Genomic DNA, 24,003 nt, shown 5'->3' on the forward strand with positions numbered 1-24,003 from the left:
TGGTCAGGTTTTTGTCACCCGAAATTAATCAGGAAAAATCCAAACTCTACGGGTTGTGAACAACTAGTGAAACCGGAGTTTGTCCGATGAAGTCCGAAATTAATCAGTTAATTTTTAACTAGTGAATCCGGAATTAGTCTGAAACAGTTAAAAATTAGTCCGGACAATTTAGAGAATGTTAATAAGAAAATAATTATACAAGTTACAAGTATTAATTATTATTACTTTATAGTACATTCAACATATTTTTCGATTTACCTGTCGCAATTTTATTTCCATTAACTTAAAATTTCTAACGCTTGGGGATTCGAACCTACATCTATCTAACATTATAACGCACCGAAATCGAATACACTAACCACTATACCACGCTCGCATGGGAGTTCAAATTCATAATAGAATTTATGAAGTGCCACGAAAAGAAATGACAAGAAACTAACACATCAGTGTTAATTTTAATATTGAAACAAGATAACTAATAATACTAGTAAATTTGTAAAAACAAATTGACTGCAAAATTAAATATTTTACTTACCATAAGTAAATACCCTGAATAAAAAGTGGGACCGATTTCGGACTAATCCGGAATATATCCGCAACAGTACGTTTTATTGTGGAGTTTTTCACTATGAATTATGTTTGAAATCAATACCGTTTTTTATAACTATTGAATCCGTAAATAGTCCGGTTTAGTATGCAGTTAGTCAGATCATATGCAACTAGTACATGCATAAATGATCCGGTTGGTTTAACCAGTGAATCCGCAGCTAATCCGAAACAGTCTGCTTATGGACAGGTTTTTGTCGCTCGGAATTTGTCCGGATAAATTCAAACTCAATGCAGTTTGTGTATAACCAGTGAATCCGGAATTAATTCCGAAGTTAGTCTGATAATACGCAACTTGCAAATGTGAAATTATTGAATCCGGAATTATTTATTTAGAATTATTTATTTATTTATTTATTTAGATATATATACGGGCTGTGCCCATTCGTACAGTGTACTAAGTATAATAAAAAAGTATGACAGAATTAATTACAAAAATTAGTTGGCCGCATTTACATCATTGTTATTATTATCATAAATAATCGCTCGCAAATTTTTTATAAATGAATTGATTGAAACACCAATAGAAAGAATGTTCTCTGACGCAAGCTTTAAAGAAAAATTTGACAAATTTATAAATACCAAATCGAGAATATTGCCCGAAGCATTAGTAAACGTATTTATTTGTTTAATGTTTAAAAGGTCTAAAGATTCAGATATTCGATTGGCAATTTTATTATATGATTTGGAAGTACGTAATTTTGAAAAGCAAGAGGGTTTGCTATCAGAATGCGAACGCCACGAAACGAAAGGCATGTTGAAATCTCCAATAATAATTAAAATTGCTGACGGGAAAGAATTGTATACTTTTTCAATTATATTGCAAACAGTTAAGTAAGTATAAAAGGTAGAATTAGGGGGTATATAAAATGTGGCCAAAATATACAATGTTTTGTTAGATAAAAACTTTACGAAAATATGTTCAACTGAATTGTCATTAGTGACTATAAGTGAAGCATTTAATGTTGAACACCACCACCACGAGAACACAGACTGGTATTTGCATTTCTGTCAGAGCGAAAAATATTGTAATTTGAAAATCCAAGTTCCGAAGAGTGAAAAGATGAATTCAACCAAGTTTCGGAAAAAATAATTACATCATAAGTCACTGTTAACAAAGCTTGGCGAAGATCAACTAGTTTACCCCTTAGTCCCCTAACATTCTGATAGTAAACAGAGAACGACTGGAGAACAGCTGAAAATGTATTACACGAGGCAGCACGGGAAGCATTGGATGGGTCAACAGAATTACACAATTCATTGACACCAATATCATGAAACGTACAGGCATCATGACACACACACTGGTTCACTGCTTCAATCATCGAGAAGTGGACACCAGTGATGGAGCTCCATGACGATAAGCTATGCGAACATTCGTCTCCCCTCCTTCGCGTCGTTCTTCTAACTCCCTCCTTAGCAATTTCATCTCCTCCAGTTGAATTTTTGTCATATCTCGCGACAGGCGCATATTCAAAATAAGAGGTTGAGTGACAACATCCTTCTTTGCTTTCAGGAATGACATATGAAGTGATTTCGCACTCTCTTCTGAGTCGCAAATGATTTTCACTGGTCTCGGGTATCGCTGAGTCTGCGTAAATGTTCCAATTCTGTTTATTTTTGCTTTTTCAATTGGATTTAGGCAAGACAATTTAGAAAAAAGTTCAATGACCACACTTGAAATAATAATTGTTGTTGACATTGACGAGAAGTTATTATTTAATCCCACTTGAAGTCTGGAAATTGCTTTATTGATAATACTGTCAATATTATCAATAGTCACAGTGCCGTTCACGGTACAGTCCTGAGATGAAACAGAAGCGCTCGGGTCTGTCTGAGTCAAAGGTAACGGCGATTTTGGTCGACAGCATTTTGAAAAACCTTCATTTGGGAGCAAGGCGGTGCACTTAGCACAACTGGGGTGGTATGGAGCACAGCACACTTTACAAAAAACTGTATTCCTGACAACACCTTTATTACACGCCACACAGTTCATTTCACTCGAACAATTGTCTCGAGAAGCCATGTTTTGGCGCAGCGATAAGTTAGGTTAAAGGAAACAAATGTCCAAGAAAACACTGTTATAGTCAGAAATGCAAGTAAATTACTCAAAAAACGAGACACTGGACACTCGCAAGTATATTTATATGCATATAACAAAAACGCGATACTCAATATCAACAAAATGTCAAAAAATTCACAAGACCGGCAAAGCGTGATACAGCAACGTGGCGGCCAGGGCCGCAATTAATCTGGTTTTGGTCAGGTTTTTGTGATACAAAATTATAATTATAGTTTGAATTTATCTGCATTTAATACAAATTGTTTTAAATATACAAATTCAATATTATACCAAAATCATTCCGGATTAAGTCTTTGAATTGGATTGAATATGAATTGTTTTAAACTGTCTGTGGATTGTATATATTTACAAATTCTTATAATAATAAGACTTATTTTCGGACTGTGGTGTTTTGATAAGATATTATTCGGATTGACGCTGACTATTACCGGATTCTTTGCATACAGATTTTGAATTGTTCCATACTTGTTTCGGATTAAATCTTTTAACTGGATTAAATTCGGATTATTGCGGACTGATTTCGTATTCTTTACATATTGATTTCGGATTATTTCGTATTTATTTTAGATGAGTTTTTTGACGGACATAATTTCGGATTGTTGCGTAATAATTACGGACTGATTTAGGATTCTAATATACCCGGATTTAATCCGGATTAGTCCGAAATATTCACCAGGGATATAATGATTCGGGTGGCCCTCTATTACTGAATTCTTAGCATGCATATTTCGGATTGTTTCGTATTTGTTTCGGAATATGATTTTACCACACTAATTCCGAATTGAAGCGAACAAATGTCGGATTCTTTGCGTACAGATTTCGTATTTGTTTCGGATTATACCTTTTAGTTGGATTAAATCCGGATTGTTGCAGACAATTTTCGGATTCTTAGCATATAGATTTCGGATTGTTTCGTACTTGTTTCGGATTAGGATTTCGCCACACTTAATTTCAAATTGTTGTGGACTAATACCGGATTTCTTGCTTACAGAGTTCGGATTGCTCCGGAAATTTTCCGGATTATGTTTTTTTTAACTAGATTAAACTCGGATTGTTGCGGACTGATTCCGTATTCTTCACATATTGATATCGGATAATTCCGTATTTATTTTAGAAGAATTCTTCACCGATCATAAATTTGAATTGTTGCGGACTAATAACGGACTGAATTCGTAGACATTCAGGATTACTCCAGAGTGTTTTCGGATTCAGGTTTTCGTTTGGATTGATATCAGACTAACGTGGATCATTTTCGGACCTTTTAAAAGGTAAAGTGCGGATAGATGCCCCCCAATTCGAAAATTACATCTAAATCAACAAATATTAATATTTTTAATTGACTATTCGATTTTTACACACTATTACTATTTATCATTGACATATGTAAGGACCAAATACCTACAATAAACGTCTTACCTGGGTGGGTAAGACGCCCCCCGCGGTACACAGAAAAAACTTTACTCAAAATGAGTATCATATAATACTCATTTTGAAGTGCAACAAAAATGATACCCCTTCGACTCATTCTGAGTTTCTAGGGAAAAGACTCAAAATGACTAAAATCAGGATCATTTTGGGTTTATGAAAAAATTACAATAACATTGGAATAACTGGGAATAATTCATAAAAATATGAATTAAAATAATTGTTTATAATGAATAAACATTTTGCACTTGTCAAAACATTAATACTTGAAGTCCATTTATCGCATTTATGAATAATTAAAAGCAATTTTTTAGGTTAGTCACTTGTGAATTGACTGACAAAGAAGGCAACCATGTAACACGAAACATGCGAAACACAAAAAAAGTAACGGCGCAACGCGCAGCAGACATTTTCTATAGTTGTTGCCAACATAACACACACAAAAACTAGAACCTGACATTTTTTTTATTTTGAGTCACTTGAAGTTGCCGATTACTCATTTCGAGACCGACTTCCAAATGCGTTGCAACAAAAGTGAGTCGGGTTTTTTTCTGTGTAAGTTATTATCATTTATTACAATAATTATTATAAAAAATGGAAAACACCGATCTAATATGTTTCTTTGATTAATTTGAAACAAGAAAATAATTGCTAATATTTTCTTACGTGTTAAATATCCTTGATTCTAGTAATAAGGAATTTTGTCCAGCGGTTTAAAAATTTTTGGACGTTTTCAGCAATCTGAAATTTTCACTTTATTATAACTAATAACCCCGGGGTAGCAGCGAGCTGGAACTTTATAGTAAAATTGTTATGGACAATAGGTATAAAAAAAACTAATAATCTATAAATATAGTTTCTTTCATATTGGAGATCTGAAAAAAGGGCATCTATCCGCACTTTACCCTAATCATTTTTTTCGAAATTTTCAAAATTTTTGAGTTTTTCGCTGAAAACACTATGAAGATCAATAACAAATATGTTCGCTATATTTTTCCTGTAATCCATTTTTAAAATATATATGCATACCAATTTTCATCTTTCTAGGTAAAAAACTGTGAGCGCCAGGGGGTGGGATACATGCCTCTTTTTGCGAAAAATGGCCAAAATTTGATGTTTTTCGCGGAAAACTAGTGTTGCATTCGAAAATCTCTCCTTTCATAAAATAAAAAAAACAGAACTTAGGTATTCATTTGTTTTCCATGTATTTTTAACGAGATTCTTATTTTTTGATTTTTTATGAGCGATTTCTCGCTCGAATAGTCGAATGCAACACTGGGGGGGGGGAATGGTCATTTTCCGTAACCGTTTTAATAGGGTTCCTATCGGGTACAGAACCCTAAAATTACGAAAGTTGGTCAATAATTAATTGATCACTCAATACACATACTGGAAAAAAAAATTTTTTTTTGGTCCCGAAGCTATTTTCCGAATTAACTCTTAAACCGCACACTTCCGAATCCATCCTTAAACCGCATACTGGGTGTGCGACACCCGGGTACTTTAAAGTGTGTTCTCCAAGCTGGAAAAGGATATTATGTTTCAGAAAAATTATCTTATGTAGCTCAGTACATCTATTTTAAAGGACAATAAGTTTTATAATAATTTATTTAATCTTAATAATTAAAAAAATGTTTTTTAAAACTACTGAAATCACCTTAAACCGAAAACTGGGTATCAGCCACCCAGAAATTTTTCGCTGTTAACTTCATAAAATTATCAAATACACAAAGACACTTGGGAGACTAATGTCCCTCACGGAAGATAAATTTAAGTACAAAATGTATCGTGCAATAACGACATATGTTCAATTTTTACGACCTTAAACGAGATATTAGAGTAAAAAGCTAGAATATGGGTGTCGCACACCCAGGGTGCGGTTTAAGGGTTAATAAGCTTTAAACTTTTCACTATTTCTATCAAGTTAACCCATTAACGCCCAAATGTCCAAAATTTTTGACTAAAGTTCAAGGTAAGAATTTTTATCCTAAATGATTAGAGTTTTGAGAAACCTTCGGTACTAAGGGGTATTATTTTTTATTTTTATTGTTTATACTTTTGCCCTATTGCCCTTACGCACTTCGACAAGAGTCCCCGAGAAATACTTTTTTGGATTAAGCATAACCATTCTACGTATGAAAATTCTATATATTAACCTAATTTTGCGTCTACAGCCGACTTTATTAGGAGTACTCGCATTCGCCTGGACCACCCGTCAATGGGTTTTCTCGCCAGAGAAGAATGAAACTGTAGAAAACCTCTCCTGGGTACAACCGGTTTATCGACAATCGAGTTCTAATGGTATGTACCGGACAATAATCGACGGTGCAACATCATTATACCTCGACGTCAAACCTTCCGCTCAGATTATCTCACGTGCCGGAAAAATATCAAGCCAAATGGGCGCGATCCAAGGGTACTTATACCCTTGGTCCTTAAACGACCGCCAAGCGAGACATCTATCCGACTGAGCTAATCTGTCGGTTACTACTAAGGGGTATTGAGGTCCGCTCTTTCAGAATCCGGGGTCAAAAAAGCATTTCGACAATCAGGGAAACTAAAATGGAGAAAATACCGAAAAAATCTTAGGTTTTTTATTGAAACACGCTTTTCACATCAATAAGATTATTTTGAGCCGGTCTCATGTATACTATAGGTGGATAAAATAGGTATACTTTCAAACTGTACTAGACAGCTTGAAAATTCAAGATTGCGTATCCAAAATGGCAGACAAATCAGAGCAAAATACTTGATAAATAGCAAATGCATCATCAATATTCAAAACTTGATTTAAATCATCTAAAAATAACTTCTCGGGGGTTTTTGAGTCGGTGATTACGAATATGAAGTTTAATTTTTAAAATTCAAAATGGCGGATCCAATATAGCGAATACAAATTTTTGAAAATCGATAAAATTGCATGGAATTACTCACTCGGGTGGTTTTGGGGTCACTGATTACGAATATGAAGTTCAATTTTTAAAATTCAAAATAAAGGATGGAAAAATTTGAAAATTAATAATATATTGCAGGAAATTCCTTATCTTAGACTTCTGGAAGGAAGATATCGTACTGTGTGGCCATATTGTATCCGCCATTTTGAATTTTTAAAATTAAAAATTTCATGCAATTTTATCAATTTTTAAATATTTTCATCCGCCATATTGTATCAGCCATTTTGATTTTTAAAAATTAAACTTCATATTTGTAATCAGCGACCCAAAAACCCCCTGATTGAGTAATTCCATGCAATTTGATTGATTTTCAAAAATTTCTATCCGCTATATTGTATTAGCCATTTTGAATGTTAAAAATTGGACTTCATATTCGTAATCAGCGATCCCAAAAACCTCCGAGAAGTCATTTTCAGATTATTTAAATCAAGTTTTGAATATTGATGATGTATCTGCTAGTTATCAAGTATTTTGCTCTGATTCTTCTGCCATTTTGCCCATAAAAATCTTATTGATGTGAAAAGCGTGTTTAAAAAAAAGAACCTGATTTTTTCGGTATTTTTTCCATTTAGAGCGCCATATTGGTTTCCCTGCTTGTCGAAATGCTTTTTTGACCCCGGATTCTGAAAGAGCGGACCTCAATACCTCCTGGTACCAAAGGGTTCTCAAAAGTCTAATAAGTTAGGACAAAAATTCTTACCTCGAACTTCAGTCAAAAAATTTGGACATTTTGGCGTTAATGGGATAAATAGGCATAAAACAATTTTTCTCAACCTTACCAATGCATTAACTGTTAGAACAGAATCATAAAATAATATATTAATAGAAAATTCTTATTTCCTTGTCAAAATGAAAATGCCATTTTTTCATTTTAACTCACTTTTCTCTGTATTTTGAAAATTTTCTTTATCAAACGTGACCTCATAATGAAATTTATGGCTCGTTTGAGTTTCATAATTCTAAAAGTAACGAAACAATACTTGTCTCTAACAAATTAATCATCAGAATTTGCAGAATTTTTTTTTAAATTTGACTATTTCTGACGAAAAGCGTCTCTTATGTGAAATATATCACGTTAATTGCAAGACCACTATGAATTTCATTAATGTAATATATATAACTGTTTAAAAAATTTGGTTTCAATTACAAAATCGGAACTGGCTACTTCAACTTTTGTTGAAGCTGAAAATGACAATTTAAGTAAAATTACCCACCAAATAAAAATTCAATTTTTCATATAATTTTTTTTTTAATAAATAAGCTTGTAAAGTTTCAGGAAAGTTAAAATTTGTTTCCTTTTCTTAGGTTATAAATACAATAATTTTGATAATTGAATTTAAATATTAAATAGTTGATCTGTTTATGTATAAAATTTATTTTAGAAAAAATATTTAAATTCCGATTAAAATTATTGTATTTACAAACTAAAAAGAAGGAAACAAATTTTTATTTTGGGTCAGGCTTAGCCAAACGGATCGGATAAATTAAAAAAAAAAAATTTTCAATGAAATATCTTTTATTCTCATCTTTATGTGACAAAAATAATATCATAAAAAATTTAAAGCAAAAAAAAATTGTTATAGTTATTAACAATTAAAGTTTTTAACAATATTAAATGAACATATTTTTTTCTTGAGTTCTTTTTAACCGACTTTAAAAATAAAATAGGCGTTTTTTTCGTCTTGAAGCGTAGAATTTAAAAATATATTTCGTTTGAAATTTTTTTTTATGTTTTATTGTTTTTGCTTCCTCATAAGGAAGCTTTGCATTCGTGACGATTTTCAATTTTTCAAAAGAAGGTTATATGGACTCATTTTCATCTATAACATATGTATATTCAATTCTGAGCAAATGTCCAGATGTGTGTGTGTGTGTGTGTGTGTATGTGTGTGTGTATGTCACAAAAATTGTGTACAAATTATCTCAAACAAATTTTGATGGATTGTCTTGAAATTTTGATTGATGTATACAAAGTATATTTTTTATCAAAATTTATAAAATTAATAGAAAGGAGGAGGGTCTATAAGGCCTATTTTCGGCCCACTTCAAATTTTTATTTAAAAGCTTGAAATAAATTTTCCGCCAAAGAAAAATGATAATTATGATGATTGAAGGTTAAATGAGGGTGTTTGGAGAATATTAACCCTTAAATAATAAGGGTTTTCGAATAAAAAATGGGTAAAAAATAAGGGTAAAAAAATTTTCAATTATGAATTAATTGGCTCGAAACTTGTTATTCAGGGGTTTTTGGGGTCGCTGATTACGAATCTGGTGTTAGTTTTTCAAAATTCAAAATGGCGGATCCAATATGGCGGACGACTTTTTTAAAACATGAATTAATTCGCTTGAAAATCATTACTCGGGGGTTTTTAGGGTCGCTGATTACGAATATGATGTTAGTTTTTCAAAATTCAAAATGGTGTACAACTTTTTTAAAAAATAAATTAATTGTCATGAAAATCGTCACTCGGGGGTTTTTGGGTCCTGGATTACGAATCTGATGTTAGTTTTTCAAAATTAACATCATATTCGTAATCAGCGACCCTAAAAACCCCCGAGTAATGATTTTCAAGCGAATTAATTCATATTTTAAAAAAGTCATCCGCCATATTGGATCCGCCATTTTGAATTTTGGAAAACTAATAGCAGATTCGTAATCAGCGACCCCAAAAACCCCTGAGTAACGAGTTTCAAGCCAATTAATTCATAATTGAAAATTTTTTTACCCTTATTTATACCCATTTTTTATTCGAAAACCCTTATTATTTAGGGGTTAATATTCTCCAAATACCCTCATTTAACCTTCAATCATCATAATTATCATTTTTCTTTGGCGGAAAATTTATTTCAAGCTTTTAAATAAAAATTTGAAGTGGGCCGAAAATAGGCCTTATAGACCCTCCTCCTTTTTCTTTTTCACAAAAAATTCAAATTTTGTATTTTTTCATAATTTATTTAATATTAATATTTTTAAATGATTATTCTATCATAAAGAAAGAAGCAATTTGCATATGAAATAAAGGTGTGCATTTAATCGAGTCGAACCGAACATTAATCGACTCGACAACAGAAAATTCGAATCATTTCGAATTGCAAAAGTTTGCAAACCGCAATATAATTACATTTAATTTATGAATATATCTTGCTGCATCAAAAAGAAATTTCCTTAAGAAGAATGTATGCTTGGATTGTTATGCTTTTGAAAAATCATAATTTGGTTTTCATGGAGATTTGTACCTAAAATGAAGTAATGAATATATTATTAACTTTAGTAAATATTTTATATGTTTGATTGGATTCTATCCCGATTCTATGCGATAAATTTAATTTTATACATATGTTTAGATGGAGTTTGCTAAAATTTTGTAAGTGAATTACGTCACGAATTTATATTTTATATGTTGAGGAAGCTAAATGGTCATAAAATAAACAACTTGTTTAAATTATTTATTTATAATATTATAATAAAAAACAGTCTTCTTCACGCTATACGTAAAATTAAAAAATACTATTGTATTCTGCATACATTTCTAAGTAATAAACAATTGAGAAAAAAAGTGTCCCGCTAATAGAAATAACAATATTAAATTATTTTTGTCGCTGTGTAAGCCGTTTTGATGGTGTTCGCTGCCGCTGCGCTGTTTTCGCGTTATACATCGATGTCAATTTTTAAAAATTCAAAATAGCGGATGCAATATAGCGGACATTTAAAAAAAAATTTTTGGATTTGCTTGAAACTTGTCACTTGGGGGTTTTAGGGGTCGCTGATAACGAATCCAATGTCAGTTTTTTAAAAATACAAAATGGCGTATCTAATATGGCATATCGTCGATATCCACTTCACCCATGAACTTATTGGAAAGGTGAAATGCGTTAGGAAATTTCAATGGAATTTAAAGTTTTGCTCTCTCTCCTTATAGCTGTTCTATGAAACCGGCATTTGTAAAATTTGTTCTACTTTTATGATAAAAACAACACGTGGTGAGAGTTGGAAACGCTAATAATATAGCGGTTAAGAGACGAAATAAAATTGTGCTAACTGAAATGTTTCAAATGGATCAAAAAATTTTAAAAAAATGTCCACCATATTAAATTTACTATTTTTAATTTTAAAAAACTGACAGCGAATGTCTCATTAGCGACCCCAAAAACCCCCGAGAGACATGTTTTAAGCGAATCCAAAAATATTTTTTTTAAATGTTTGCCATATTGGATCCGCTATTTTGAAATTTTAAAAATTGACATCGGATTCGTCATCAGCGACCACTAAAAACCCCCGCGTGACAAGTTTCAAGCGAATCCAAAAATTAAAAAAAAATGTCCGCCATATTGGATCCACTATTTTGAATTTTTTAAAATTGACATCGGATTCGTCATCAGCGACCCCTAAAACCCCCGAGTGACAAGTTTCAAGCGAATTCAAATTTAAAAAAAACATGTCCGCCATATTGGATCCGCTATTTTGAATTTTTAAAAATTGACATCGGATTCGTCATCAGTGACCCCTAAAACCCCCGAGTGACAAGTTTCAAGCGAATCCAAAAATTTAAAAAAAATGTCCGCCATATTGGATCCGCCATTTTTAATTTTTAAAAACTGACATCACATTCGTCATCACCGACCCCGAAAACCCCCGAGTATTCATTATAAATCGAATTCGCAAACTTTTTAAATGTTGGTGTAAATTTTGATTTTTTTATCATAATGCATTTACTTTTTTAAAATTTTGAATCCGCCATCTTGAAATCAGAATTTCTCTATTTTATATTTTAAAAGTACAACTATTTTGCCTACCAGTAGCATACTTAAGAAAGGTTTAAAAATTTTTTTAGTTCTGAAAAAAAATATTTTTTAAAAAATGTACTTATTTTTTGTGCTTTTTTCAAAATAGCCGCCATATTGGATTTTGTGTTGATCAAATCCATATTTTGATCCCAGAATCTGAAAGAGTGACCTCCAAAACCCCCTACATCTCATTGCTGCTGAAATTTATTGTCTATAAATACTTCAAATCGCAGGGCTCGAACTAGGTCCGTAAATCCCGTAAAAGTCCGTAACTTTGCTTGAAGTCCGTAAAAGTCCGTTTTTTTGAAAAAAGGTCCGTAAAGTCCGTAATTCGATTGAAAAAGGTCCGTAAAGTACGTAAATTATACGATATAATTTGGATAATTTTAGAGAAATTACAAATGATTGAAGGAATTCAATTATTTTCAAAAGTAATAAAATTCTTCGCAAAAATTCAATTATGTTAAAATTTTTTTAAAAATTCTCGTCAAAATTTCAATTATCTTTACAAATAATTAAATTCTTCTTCGAAATATCAATTATTTTTAAAAATTTTAATAAAATTCTTGGAAAAATTTCAATTATTTTCAAAATTTTTCCTCAATTCAATGATTTTTAATAGATATCTATACTATATTCTAATAAAATTTTCCAAAGCATTCAATTATTTTTAAAAAAATCTAATAAAATTCTACACAAACCTTTAATTATTTTCATAAAATAATAAAAATTTCACAAGAATTTATGTATTTACAATTTTTTTTTATAAATTTCTTCGCAATATTCAATTATTTTCATAAATAATAAAATTTTTACAGGTATTTAATTTTTTTGGCAAATAATAAAATTCTTATTAGGAATTCAATTATTTTGATAAATATAAATAATACAGCTAATTGCAGAATTTCAATTATTTTTAATACAATTTTAATCGAATTCCTCGAAAAATGTAATTATTCTTAAAAATTTTATTAAAATTTATCAAAGAAATTAAATTATTTTAATAACCTTTGCTACAATTTATTTATTAGAATTTAAATATTACTTTTAATAAATTTTTAATTGAATTTCTTTAAAGAATAAAATTATTGCATTCAAAATTTTTAATGCAATTCTTTGCGGAAATTATCAATTATCTTTATAAATAATAAAATTCTTCTCTAAAATTGAATTATTTTCAAAAAATTTAATAAATTTCTTGGCACAATTTCAATTATTTTCAAAAATTTTCCCTAATTTAATTATTTTTAATATATCTACTATTTTAATAAAATTTTGCAAAAGAATTCAATTTTAAGAAACATATGTAATTATTCAATAAATTTTCAATAAATTGTTTTTTTTGTATTTAAATAATGAAATTCTCGTTGAATTTTCTCATAAACTATGATTTAAAAAAGGATTTCAGTTAAAATTTTAGCTTATAATTAAATATTAAAAGTATTAGAGCGTAAAGTTGTAGAAATAATTAAATTTTGAAAAGGTTTCAGATTCAAATCTTTAAAAATTTGAATTTTTCATATTTTTAACTAAGTAACAATTCTATGGAATTAATTTTTTTGAGAAATTTTAATTGCGAATTTTTTTTATATTATTTGAAGTTTTTATTTTCTAATACATATTTAATTGAAGAATTTACAAATAATTTAAATTTCGTAAAATTGAATATTGTAAAGAAATGGATTTGAAAATTGTCAAAGAACTTTTTCGAAAATTATTAAAAATAATCGATTTTAAGAAGAAGTTTAGTTAAAAATTCTTGAAAATAATAATTGAATTGATAATGATTTTATCACTCTATCTTTAATTATTATAAAACATGAAGTAATCGATCGCTTCGTGTCGAAGACTCGTAGTTATCGATATCTTCATGTTTTTTAGTTATGAAAAAATCTAATTTATAGTTTTAACTAAATTTTCTTTTATATATTTTTGTCAGTAATTGGTCCGTAAATGGTCCGTAATTTTTCATTTTTGGTCCGTAAAGTCCGTATTTTTAAATACTTTCACTGGTTCGAGCCCTGAAATCGTGTATTGAAGGCCAAGTAAAAATTTTGGTCATTTGGGCGTTAATGGATATTATGTTACATAAAACTCAGATAACTTAATTCCCATTTGACATAAAAATTATGTAACATAAATTTTTATTGACATAAAAATCATTTAACATCAATTTCTTTTGACATAAAATTAATTTAACGTAAATTTTATTTGTTATAAAATTCATTTGACCTCAATTTTATTTGGCATAAATGTCATTTAACGTAATTCTCATTTGACATAAATATCATTAGACATAAAATTAGCTTGACATAAATTTCATTTGACGTGAATATCATTTAACATAATTATTATTTAACGTAAAATTAAATTTATATAAATTTCACTTAGCATAAATTCCATTTAACATAATTCTCATTTGGCATAAAATTTACTTGACATAAATTTCGTTGGGTATAAATCCCATTTAACATAATTTTCATTTGACATAAAGTTCATTTGACATAAAAGACATTTAACACAATTCTCATTTGTTATAAAAGTCATTCAACAAAATTCTAATTTGACATAAAAATCATTTTACACAAATTACATTTTACATAACAATATCGGCGCGAATTTTAAAAGTAACCAATTAGATATTATCAACATCACTGTGATTCGCCAATTTTGAAATTCACGCCTATATTTCCATGTCAAATGATCTTTATGTAAAATAAAATCTATGACAACTGAATTTTATGTCAAATGAGAATTATGTGTAATGAGTTATCCGTCAAATGAAGTTTATATCAAGTGAACTTTATGTCAAATGAAAATTATGTTTAATGGGACTTATACCAAATGAAATTTATGTCAAGTAAATTTTATGCCAAATGAGAATTATGTTAAATGGAATTTATGCTAAATGAAATTTATATAAATTTAATTTTACGTTAAATAATAATTATGTTGAATGATATTCCCGTCAAATGAAATTTATGTCAAGCTAATTTTATGTCTAATGATATTTATGTCAAATGAGAATTACGTTAAATGACATTTATGCCAAATGAAATTGATGTCAAATGAATTTTATAACAAAAAAATTTACGTTAAATGAATTTAATGTCAAAAGAAATTGATGCTAAATGATTTTTATGTCAATAGAAATTTATCCACGTGCGGATCATGGGGATACAAATCGCCCTCCTGCAGAAAATTCTCTTACAAATAATCCAACAAATAATCCGAATCGCATACCACTTCCTAACATTACAGGACCATCCAATGGTCGCGCATCTGTAACTCCTCGAGAAAATTATCAAATTAACGCGGATCGTGAAATAGCTCTCAGAATAGCAAATTTAGTCGAACGCGAAATAGAGTTAAATAGGCGCGTTGAACAAATAACCCGTCGCGAACTCGAAGCTCGAGTTACACAGAATCAACAACTACCTGCTCCAAATCAACAACAAACCGTTTCGATTTTGCGTCCGACCGCTTCTAATTAACTACAGGAAATACGTGTCGACGCGGTTGTTAATGGCGAAAATAATGTTAGACAAGTCAATCACGAAAATCATTATCACGTTAAGCATCCTCCTTTTAGTACAAGCGATACTGAAATGTGGTTCGCTCAAGCGGAAGCTGTGTTTGATAGACATGGAATTGAAATGGAATTAGCAAAAGTTCAAATCGGTGGGTTAGCGCAATATCATACTTATTCGATAAACAAGGCAAGAACATACTTATTCAGAAAAGAGGCAAGAACATGTTTATTCAAAATATAAAGTAAAAAAGTAAAAACAAACGAATTCGCAAATTAACCTTTTTAGTCAGACTTTAAATTATCAAGAATATTATAATTTTATTTCAATAATACTTTTCATATTAGAAAAACAAAATATTAAAAAAATTATTCTCAATGGAACTAAATAAAAGTTATTATTCGTAAAACAATTGTACAAAAGTAAAATTTAAAATCTGACTAAAAAGGTTAATTTGCGAATTCGTTTGTTTTTACTTTATATTTTGAATAAGCATGTTCTTGCCTTTTTTCTGAATAAGTATGTTCTTGCTTTGTTTGTCGAATAAGTCTGATATTGCGCTAACCCGACGAAATTATAGTTGCTCAAGTAGATTCGGAATCGCTTCGTTGCGTGCGACACATCGTTATGGCAAATCCAGAACCGGAAAACGTGTACACTCAAATAAAAAACGAATTAATATCTCATTTCGCAATTTCTAAAGAATCTCGAGTTTTACAAATGATCCGAGGAGACGTTATAATTAGTGGGAAACCGTCACAAATGCTAAGTAGACTTAGAAGTTTAAATACAGGCGAGTGTACTGACGACGTACTAAAAGCAATTTTTATTTCGAAACTTCCCCACCAACATCAATTAGCTCTTGCATCTTTTAATCAATTACCATTGAACGAATTAGCTGAAAAGGCCGATAGTATGGCAGATATAGATAGATTAGCTAGTATTCAAAACGCGGCTGTTAACATAGAGGCTCCTCCAGCCCCAGCGACCGATAAAGTCGAAATTTTAGCGGCTGAGGTAGCATCTTTAAAAGCAGAATTTGAAAAATCAACAAACCGCAAATCTCGCGATCTTAAACGTAATGATTAAAAAAATAGTAGCAATTATAATGATAATTTTAACAATAATTATAATAATCAAGGCAGAGGTCGCAATCGTCCTTACAATCGCGGATATAACAACTATAGGGGACGTTCACATGGCAGAGGTTATCGAAGTAACAATTACAGAAGAGGGTTTAGGGAGCGTTCAGACCTTCTCATGAAAAACTTATGCATGCAGGTTGCCGTAGTAGCGTTCAAGAGTGAGAGAGATAGAATAATTTCCTATCTCTCTCACTCTTGAACGCTACCATGGCAACCTGCATGCATAAGTTTTGCATGAGATCGTGTGACTGTACGCTTAATCCACGTCACAATCAATATAATAAAAGCTGCTCTCAGGACATATTTAGGCATTCGAGTCCTCACAATTACAATATGCAAAACGATTGCCGACACCGATCGATATCGGAATCTCGTTTTTCAAATTCAAGCAATCAAACAATAATTGTTATAATCATAATGAGTCGGGAAATTAATGTGCCGTCATTGCATTGGGACGAGCTTTGCCGGCGTAGGTTCTCATCGTCTCCATGTACGCGATCGAAACTCTAGACAGATTTTCCTTGTTGATACAGGGTCGGATTTATCTATTATACTTGTAAAATATTTGCGTGGCCGAAAAAAGACCGATTTGGTTTTACATGCGGCAAATAACACAAAAATAACGACTTACGGTGTGGAGCGAATGAATTTGAGTTTGGGTTTGAAAAAGGAATTTTCCTGGGTATTTTGCGTGGCTAACGTTCCTCGACCAATTTTGGGAGCCGATTTCTTATCGAATTTCGAGTTAATTGTTGATGTAAAAAATCAAAGGCTGATCGATTCTAAAACAAATTTCGGTATTCGAGGAGAACTGAGAATTTCACCTATCTCGGGAATTAATAATATAGTAGTCAATGATCCTTACAGTAGAATAGTCTCGGAATTTCCCGAAATAACCAGCTTAGATTAGGAGATGACAGTTCCAGCTTGTGGTGTTTATCATAACATTCACACTTTCAGCCCCCCTGCAGCGCAACGGGCTAGAAGACTACCCCTTGATAGGTTATTGATTGCTAAAAAACCATTTCGTGATATGGTTCGTCGAGGTATCTGTAGGCCTTCGAGTAGTAGTTGGGCCACACCCATTCTTATGAAGAAGAAAAAAGACGGTTCTTGGCGTATATGTGGAGATTTTCGCAACTAAATGCGCAAACTATCCCCGATCGATACCTAATTCCTCATCTTCATGATATGTCTTCTATTCTTCATGGGAAAAAGATTTTCTCTAAACTCGATCTCCACCTAGCCTATTACCAAATTCCGATTGCTTCGGAAGATATCCCGAAATCATCTGGAAAACCCCTTTTTGGTTTATTCGAATATACTGCCACTACTTTCGGATTAAGGAACGCGGGACAGACCTTCCAAAGATACATTAATAAAGCTCTCGACAAATTGGACTACGTCTTTCTATATATAGACGATATTTTAATAGCATCTTCGAACCCTGTCGAACACGAGGAACATTTACGAGAGGTTTTCGAACGCCTCAAACAATTTAAATTGCGTTTAAATCTTAGCAAATGCCAGTTCGGAAAAACGGAGGTGAGATTTCTCGGCTATGAAATTAAGGAACATGGTATCAAACCTACTTAAGAAAAAGTAAAAGCAATTATCAATTTTCCCAAACCAAAAACCGTTTCAGATCTTCATCGGTTCTTGGGAATGGTAAATTTTTACCGTCGTTCTATGCCAAAAGCCGCTCATACTCAAGCACCTCTCTTGAATTTTCTTCATAATTCAAAAAAACGCGATAAAAGAAATATTAAATGGGATGAAGAAACCGTAAGTGCTTTTGAATCAATAAAAAATCAACTCGCTAACGCCACGTTATTAGCGCATCCCTCTATTAATGCTCAAATTTGACTGGTAACCGATGCTTCGGACACTGGTATTGGTGCAATTCTCGAATAGCGTAATAAAAACGCTTGGCAACCTCTCGCATTCTTTTCTCGTAAATTAACTCCAACTCAGAAAAATTACATCACTTACGATAGGGAACTTCTTGCTATTCACGAGGCAATTAAATATTTCGAATATTATCTTGGAAGGGGTAATTTTAAAATCCTAACCAATCACAAACCCCTGGTTTATATGTTTATTCAAAAAAAAGATAAAATTAACAAGAGACAACAACGCTCAATATCTTTGATATCTTAGTTTACGACCTGGATTGTGCACATTTTCGGTGAAAACAACTTAGTTGCCGATGCCCTTTCTCGAATCGATTACTACTCCCGTTTTTTTAACATCCAGGATCTTGCGGAAGCTCAAGCTCAAGATCGTGAATTAACTGAATATTTAAAATCGAAAAAAACCGGATTAAAATTGAGAAAGATTGGTTTTGGTCCCGATGATGTAGACATTGTTTGCGACACTTATGACGATGTTTTCCGACCGTACATCCCTTTGTCGTTGCGATGAAAAGTTTTCGATACGTTTCATAATCCATCCCATCCTGGAATAAAAGCGACCCAAAAATTAATTCAGGGAAAGTTTGTCTAGCATTTCATGAACAAAGACATCGCCAATTGGGCGAGAACTTGTTTATATTGCCAGTCATGCAAGGTTACGCGTCACATTCATTTAAAGTCTGCTCATTTCGTCGAGCCTCAAGCTCGTTTCCGTCATGTACATATCGATTTGGTTGGTCCATTGCCTCAGAGCGATGGTTTTTCGTATTTGTTGACAATGATTGATAGATTTTCTAGATGGCCCGAAGCAATTCCGCTACAAAACATCAACGCCGAGACAGTTTGTAGGGCTTTTTACGATCACTGGGTATCCCGTTTTGGAGTTCCGGACACTTGGACAACTGATCAGGGAACCCAGTTCGAATCTCGTTTAATGCAACCTCTCCTCAATTTGCTAGGCTGCCAAAGAGTTTGGACCACCGCTTACCATCCCGCATCCAACGGTATGGTGGAGCGGTGGCACCGTTCTTTAAAAGCAGCAATAATGTGCCATGCCAATTCAACGTGGACTCGAACTCTATTAACAGTTTTGCTTGGTTTAAGAACGAGCGTCATGAAGTGCGGCTCTTCATCTGCCGAGTACCTTTATGGTACCACACTTCAAAACCCAGGCGAATTTGTACTTACTTCTAAAGAACATGAAATTAAAGATAATTTTCTGACCGAGTATAAGCAACATATTACGAGGATCAGACCAGTTCCAGTGGTCCATAACGATAATCGAAAAATATTTGTGCATCGAGAATTGAGCGATTGTTCGCATGTTTTTATTCGAGTAGGAGCAAGTAAAAGATCTCTTCAACGACCTTATAATGGTCCCTTTAAAGTCATTAATCGTGTCAATGACAGAGTTTACGAAATCGACGTGAACGGTACGCGAAAAAGAATATCGATCGAAAATTTAAAGCCAGCTCATTTTTTGATAGATCAGGAATCGAAAGAAATCAATTCTGATTCAAAAAAGGAAAAAGTCGAAATCGATCACTCGAAAATCGCGAAAAAAAATTCTGTTGAAAAGAAATATCCTGGTAAATTAGTTAGCGATAAGAAAAATCTCGAACTCAAAGTGGAAGACGCTCCACCAATTGTCAATCCAGAAAATTCTCCTTCTGCAAATAAAATTCCAGAGAAAGTCGTAACGTTAAATAAAGAAATGAGTTTATCAAAAAACGTAAATCCTAAAAAACAAAAACATATTCCGTCGATATTGCGTAGAAAAACGACAAACGAAAGCATGAACCTCGCGAATAAGTCAAACGAAATTCCAATCCATATACCCTCGACCAGCAATCCACCCCTTCCTGGGAATTCTGCTAAAAGGGAAAAGTTTGTTTCGTCAATTTTGCGTAGAAGTCCAAAAAAGTTACATTCAAATTTAAATTAATAAAAAAATTTTAAAATAGTTAAATTATTATTAAATTTTAAATTTTATTTAAATTAATTTTTATTTTTTTTCATTTATTCCATGAAATATAAAATTAATTAATAGATTCAATAAAAACGTATTTCCTTCCGACTCGCGAGACTGATCACCTCGCGAATTCTTGACAATTTCATTTCGATGAGAAGAGAGGAAGATTCTAAACGAATAAAAAAATGCTAGCATAATAAACAAAATCAATTAAAGCGTTCCTACAAGGAAATAAATTACACACTGATGTAGCATATTCTTATTGTTCCAATGCTGTGTATTTCAAAAGAGAAAAAAAAATTGGACAAGTGCGAGTTGTACTCGCACTGCAATGGCGGGTTTCGCACACAAATATTAAAACAATACTTGCAACATTGATAGGTAATTGGTAGAATTAAAATAAACAATTATAAAAATATATTAAAATCATTTGATAAAAAAAAATAACTAAAAAAAATTAAAGTATTGTATATATCTAATATTGTAAACAATAATAAGCAGAGGAACAAAATTTTCAAAATTTATTATAGTTCCTCTGCTTATTATTGTTTATAATATTAGATATACAATACTTTAATTTTTTTTAGTTATTTCTTCTTATCAAATGATTTTAATATATTTTTTTAATTGTTTATTTTAATTCTACCAATTACCTATCAATGTTGCAAGTATTGTTTTAATATTTGTGTGCGGAACCCGCCATTGCAGTGCGAGTACAACTCGCACTTGTCCAATTTTTTTTTATTTTTAGTTAAGAAATTAAAGTCAGAAAACAATCTCTCATTTAATCTCTTAAAATTTCACTCTCTTCCTTAAAATATTTAATGCCACGTGTTTAAACTAAAAAAAATTAAAAAAAATTTTTTTTTGATTTTTTTTCAAAAAGTTTCTTAAATACATTTTTTGTTGTCAGACTGTAATAATACACTAGGATACTAATTTTCAGCTCATTAGGTCAAATAATGTAAAAGTTATGAAAAAAAATTTTTTTTTTAAATTTTTTAGTTTTTCCTTGACAACGCTATGGCCATCATTACATATCAAGTTCTCTATATTTTTCCTGTAATATTCGAGTAAAAATACACCAGCATGCAAAATTTCAGCTCTCCATGTCGAAAAGTTTAGAAGTTAAGGGGGGGGAATGGTCACTTTTTATGCATTTTTGGCCAAAAATCTTGTTATTTCCTTGACAACGCTATGCCCATCACGTCCAATTACATTCGCTATATTTTTCCTGTAATCTACGTGTGAAAATACATATCTGTACCAAATTTGAGCTCTTTAGGTCAAATAGTTTAGCCGCTAGGGGGGGGACACGATTTGGCTACGGACAACAGAGTCTCACCAATAGGGTTCCGCCGATACACCGTAGGTGTACGGAACCCTAAAAATGAATATAGTAAATTGTTTTTAAAAGAAAAAGTATTTATGACGAAACGTTAAGTTGAAAAGTACGAGTAAAAAATAAGTATTAGCAAAATACATGCAAAAATAAAATAAAATTTAAGTTTGACGCAAAATATTTATTTAAAAAAATATGTAAATTATATTATAATTATGGAAGCGAACACACGTTAATAAACAAAATATACACTAAATAGAGACTAAATAGATTAAGACTACGAATATATCACCGCAAAAATTATTTATATCGATGTCGTCAATTTTAATGCCTTCTGCTAAATCTCTCCCCGACAAAACAAATGTAAAATTTTCAATTTAAATTTTTAACACACACACAAACAAATTAAAAATTAAGTGTTATATCGTTGACACTCGGGGGGAGTGTGTGGGTGCGCCTTGAGGACACCCCACTTTCTTCCCCGAACGGTGTATGTGAGTGTGCATGTGTGAGTGCGAGTCTCATGTAGAGAAACGTTCTAGCTGCCGACTGGGTAACACGTGGAGAAGTGTGCTGGGTGTGAGAAGTGCAGAGTGCTAGTTTCTGTAATGTGTGGATGCAGGCGGAAATGAGATGAAATTGGAGTCCTGTCATTATTCCTGGTCTACACCCTTCCGAAGAGTCAACTGTTAATAATGATTGGAGCCAAAATATCCATATTAGAATTACGTCGTTTTATATTTTCAATTTAGTTTTATTATTTGTTTTACTTTGTTTATATTCAGTTATTTAGGCTACGATTTGTTATTTTATTATTTTCTATTTTTATACATTGTTATATTTTTTATTATATTCTTTTTTTATTATGATATATTTACTTACGAAGGTTTAAACCTTGTCTCATTGGCCGTTTTCAGCACTCGCCCTGGGTTAACTCCCGGGTGACAGTGATTGGTTAAATCCAACCAAATGTTGTTGATGATTGGATAATTGTTAATTCGGGGTTAACCCTGGGTGAATGCCGAAAACAGCCATTATTGACTATACCTGTCCTCTAAATCACAGCGAATAAAACAGAATTCACAATATTCTCGACTTTGACGAGAAGTTGTGGATCGAGACTCGCTCAACATGCAACATTTGCGCTTCACGACATTAATAATTAAAATTTAATAGATTAAGGGTACCCGGACTCCAGCCGGCGAGCGAATTCCCAGAACACAAAAGCATATCATTACAAATTAAATAAAATATATTTACTAACTGGCCGTATATTTGTGCCACTAAATTGGAGCCGTAGGAATCTTGATGACAACTCGTGTGAGCGCCTTCATTACCAATCCAAATTGTAGAATCATTCCCACTAAAATTAAAGCCGAATATTTCCCAACTAAAGGAATTTAAAATTTCGGGAGAATCTTGGCACCACTCGTGCATGTGTTTGTAATCAAAATAATACCACTTCAAAATGTCTTTCGTATTGATAAATTCTTTCATTGTCATCCATTCTATAGGACTTTCGACTTCCCACTGTGGTTTCTGAAAAATTATTTATAGTTATTTTCATTTTAACATTAGTCGCTAATACTAAGGACGCTCTTATTTCTTTACAATTCAAAATAATAATAATAATCTAACATTGAAGAGCTTCTAACATTACTGTCAGTTTTTAAAAATTTAACCCTTAAAGCGCACCCTGGGTGTGCGACATTCATATTCTAGATTTTTACGCTAATATCTCGTTTGAATTCGTAAAAATTAAACCGAACTGGGCTGAAGCCCAGTTATCGGTTTAAGGTAATTACAGTAGTTTAAGACATTTTTTTGTAGATATTAAGATTGAATAAATCATTATAAAACCTATTTTTCTTCAAAAAAGATGTACTGAGCTACATAAGATAATTTTTATAAAAGATAATATTCTATTTCAGCTTGGAGAACACACAGTAAAGTCCCTGGGTGTCGCACACCCAGTGTGCGGTTTAAGGATGGATTCGTACACGGAGAGAAAAAACAATTTCCCCGTGACTTCAATTTCTGCCTTTTTTAGGTAGTAGTTTCACCGGATTTCGCGATGAATTTCTTGCGTTTAGCGGTTGGGCCACGCCTTGGCCTTTATTGGCCTAAGCTCGTTATAAGAATCTAACCAGGAAAAACCGTGAGCGTCCTGCATTTGTACTGTGATTAAGGGTTAAAATGTCGAATTTCATCAAAACTCGTCACTCAAGGGTTTTTGGGGTATCTGATT

General features: G+C 31.9%; 1 protein-coding gene across 1 annotated transcript; it reads left to right on the plus strand.

Moving 5' to 3' along the window:
• Positions 1–15,461: 15,461 nt before the first annotated feature.
• LOC122505070 lies at positions 15,462–16,472 on the plus strand. Its single transcript, XM_043616490.1, has 2 exons — positions 15,462–15,534; positions 15,964–16,472. Exons 1-2 carry the CDS (start codon positions 15,462–15,464, stop codon positions 16,470–16,472), a joined length of 582 nt encoding a protein of 193 aa, XP_043472425.1.
• The last annotated feature ends 7,531 nt before the right edge of the window (positions 16,473–24,003 follow it).

Source organism: Leptopilina heterotoma, unplaced genomic scaffold (genome assembly GCF_015476425.1).
Source record: "Leptopilina heterotoma isolate Lh14 unplaced genomic scaffold, ASM1547642v1 Lhet_34, whole genome shotgun sequence".
NCBI lineage: Eukaryota > Metazoa > Arthropoda > Insecta > Hymenoptera > Figitidae > Leptopilina > Leptopilina heterotoma.